This window comes from Lactuca serriola, chromosome 6 (genome assembly GCF_051521515.1).
Source record: "Lactuca serriola cultivar US96UC23 chromosome 6, Lser_US96UC23_V15, whole genome shotgun sequence".
NCBI lineage: Eukaryota > Viridiplantae > Streptophyta > Magnoliopsida > Asterales > Asteraceae > Lactuca > Lactuca serriola.
This window is the reverse complement of record NC_136413.1, coordinates 58181475-58184658: the sequence shown is the minus strand read 5'-3', so window position 1 is coordinate 58184658 and position 3184 is coordinate 58181475. Positions and strand designations below refer to the sequence as shown.

The following is a 3184-nucleotide window of genomic DNA, read 5'->3' as shown; positions in this document are numbered from 1 at the left end:
TTGATTATTTATCTGACTGATTGTGCTGAATGATAAAAATGACCATATTATCCTTATGTTGTCCTTTTGTGCTGGATAAAATAATTATAAAAATAAAAATTATCACATAAAATCCAAAATAAAGATACATAATTTAAAATCCAAATACAAAGTGTAATACAAAACACAAATACACACTGTCATGCATAATAAAAAGTATATCATTTAACGTGAACCATTTGAAAGTAACTGACTAGCAATCTGATCGCGCAAAGTAGTCATATACTCAACGGCTTCTGAACCCCAATCTATGCCTTGTATGTTTTGGGCCTCACTTCCTCCACCTCCCACATTAGGAGTAACCATAGTGTTTTGTTCAAAGTTCGTAAATAGGTCATCTTGAATATCGTATTTCTTTATAAAATTATGGACCGCGACACAGGCAATAACTATGTCTCTTTGCACTGGAAAAGGATAAGGAGCCATACGTTTTAAAATTGGAAATCTCATCTTCAATACACCATAAGCACGTTCAATGATATTTCTAAGTTGTGCATGAGCATGATTGAACCTTTCTTCCTTTGTTAAAGCTCTGTTTCTTCGAAAATCGGCTAACCAATACCTAGTATTGCGGTAAGGAGCCATAAATCCACGAGTATTGGTGTATGCGGCATCACAAAGGTAATATTTATCTGTACATGGGTGAAAAATTAATCATATAAATAATATAGATAATAAAATTTATAGAAAAATGACAAACCTGGTGGAGGGAATGGAAATCCAGAAGTCGGATTAAATGCTACTTCTTTCAAAACTTTAGAATCGTGTGCTACACCCTCCCATCCAGCCCATACAAATGTGAATATCATATCAAAATCACAAATTCCTATTACATTTTGATAACATTCACATTTTCCTCTTCCCCTATAGCGAGTTTGTTCATCAACGGCCACAACTGCGTTTACAAGTGTTCCATCTAGTGCACCTAATGCTCCAGGAAATATGTTTTTTAGCCGTCTATGTCGTTCCGAGGGATTTCTTGGTGTATTAGAAGATGTTGGTACAATAATTTCTCTTGCAAAACACATCATTGCTTTTAGCACTTCATGAAAACATTGATGAATTGTTTGTATGGAGTGGTGAAACCTTTCTTTAACAGCTCGAAAACGTTCATTATGTCCTATAACATGTAAAAATATAGCCATCTTCTCTTCAACGCTTATTGTCCTACTACGTTGCAACCAATTTCTTTGAGTAAAATGGTTGCATAATAATACAAATGCATCTTGTGAAAGACGCATCATATCAAAACATTGTATAGGACATCCGTATATCAAATATTGTGTATATGCATGCCCGGTTTCTTCCGATTCATTAGCTTTTATCCTCCCAATTATATTTTTTTTCTTTTTCGAACCAACATCAACCAATAGCATGAGAGTATAAGGAAACCTAAAAATTCACATTCCTTATCCATAAGTAACCTGTTACATGTTAAATACAAATCACATAAATTTTATAGCAAAAACCATAAAATTAATCAGTAACATTAAAATAGATGACATATAACTCTATAACATAAAAATCCATCACTTAAAAATTCCATAACATAAAAGTCAATACCAAATAACAATCCTAAACATAACACATAAACAACCTAAACTTAAAAATCCTAAACATAAAACATAACAACCCTACATATAAAAATCCATAACATGTACCATAGTATAAATCCATAAAGCATAAAGCCAAAAACATCCTAAAGTCATACTAAAGTCAACCAAGTAATCCAAAATTCTTTCCCGCACTTTTCACCCACAACTCACAAGTCGAAGACTCGAGGCGTATCCAGATTTTCCTGTTACCAGCATTTTCAGCGAACAACATGAGAGTAGTGATGTATTTCGGATCAGAATTTCCCCACTCCAAGCCTCTCAATTTTTCAATACATTCATCCATCTCCTTGTCAAGATTATTAGTTTGCGCGAACGCTTGAGCCGCCTTCATAATTTCCTTGCCAACCACTCTTATGTCATCATCAAGTGAGTCCGTGGGTGCATTTCGTTTTCCTCTTTTGTTTTTGGACCGACCAGACGAATCTCCACTTGCATGTGATGCACTTGTAGGTGGGGGTACTGTTGAAGCTGAGGCTGGGATATCCATTTGAGGTGGTGTATCTATCATCTCGATATCCTCATAATCTTGTGTAGTAAAGCCTTCTGCAGGGTGAGGGAGTGTTGAAGATGGTCCCCAACTAGCAGCACCAGTCGAGGTCGCACCCTCAAACAACTGGATGCATAGATCAGGGTAAAGGAATGGTGCATTTCTTAATTTCTCAACCATCTTGTTCAATTGTTTGAAAATTTTACTTTATTATTAAAGTTTAAAAAAAATAATGTTTTTTAAATTAAAAGATTACCTTCGCCTCTGCTTTCCACTCTTCATCCGTCATTTGAAACGTGTTTGTGATAGGATTATAGAGATTCCCAGTTTTGTTTTTTAATTTCAACCAAACTGAATACTTGCTTTTCAAGTAGTCATAACGATATTTCATTTGTTTTTTGTCAACAACAAAGTCGTGTTCTTTTTTTAGTTTTTCAGCTATTGTATTCCATAAGGTACCTTTGAGACCACTACCCTCCCGACCGTTACTTGTCAGCTCTTGGATACATGCATCAAGAAAACTTTTGTTCACAAAATCCGAAGACCAACTAGCTCTACTTCTCTTTTCCGTCATGTCTAAGGAATAAATAAATGTATAACATGTTATGCAAATATATACACATATTTGCACATATAAACACAAATATATATACATATACAAAAAGATGTAACACAAATGTAACACACATGTTATGCAAATATATACACATTCACCGATTTTGTTTTTGGAAGATGTATAGTAATTAATAAATAAAAAGAATCATCCAAAAAAGGTTCTATACACATATTCACCAATTTTGTTTTATTGCTTTGTTTGTGTTTTCATACGTTTGCTTTATCCATGAGTATTGTCAAATAATGAATTGAATATTATAAACTGGATCATCAAATTGTTGGTTAACTAATGTCGTGTGGTAGTATATATATATATTTTTTTCATGTTCAATTTTCTACATTATAAGATTTTCACTTCTTGTTTTCAAGAATCAACAAATAAGATGCATGCTCACATGAGAATGCTAATAATCACGAACATGAAAAA

General features: G+C 33.6%; 2 protein-coding genes across 2 annotated transcripts; both read right to left on the bottom strand.

The window, feature by feature from the left end:
• Positions 1–204: 204 nt before the first annotated feature.
• On the bottom strand, positions 205–1415 carry LOC145059801 (uncharacterized). The gene is made up of 2 exons (XM_079007585.1): positions 740–1415; positions 205–671 (listed from the first exon to the last, which is right to left on the bottom strand). Exons 1-2 carry the CDS (start codon positions 1413–1415, stop codon positions 205–207), a joined length of 1143 nt encoding a protein of 380 aa, XP_078863711.1.
• Positions 1416–1755: 340 nt separating this feature from the next.
• On the bottom strand, positions 1756–2716 carry LOC145059800 (uncharacterized). The gene is made up of 2 exons (XM_079007583.1): positions 2399–2716; positions 1756–2322 (listed from the first exon to the last, which is right to left on the bottom strand). Exons 1-2 carry the CDS (start codon positions 2714–2716, stop codon positions 1756–1758), a joined length of 885 nt encoding a protein of 294 aa, XP_078863709.1.
• Positions 2717–3184: the final 468 nt, after the last annotated feature.

What these genes read in the sequence shown, in the direction of transcription:
- LOC145059801 (XM_079007585.1), bottom strand. Translation starts at nt 1,415, where the DNA reads ATGCTATTGGTTGATGTTGGTTCGAAAAAGAAAAAAAATATAATTGGG. An exon ending in ATTTCCATTCCCTCCACCAG is followed by an intron (nt 672 to 739) that starts GTTTGTCATTTT and finishes ACCCATGTACAG; the next exon opens with ATAAATATTACCTTTGTGAT.
- LOC145059800 (XM_079007583.1), bottom strand. Translation starts at nt 2,716, where the DNA reads ATGACGGAAAAGAGAAGTAGAGCTAGTTGGTCTTCGGATTTTGTGAAC. An exon ending in AGTGGAAAGCAGAGGCGAAG is followed by an intron (nt 2,323 to 2,398) that starts GTAATCTTTTAA and finishes CAATTGAACAAG; the next exon opens with ATGGTTGAGAAATTAAGAAA.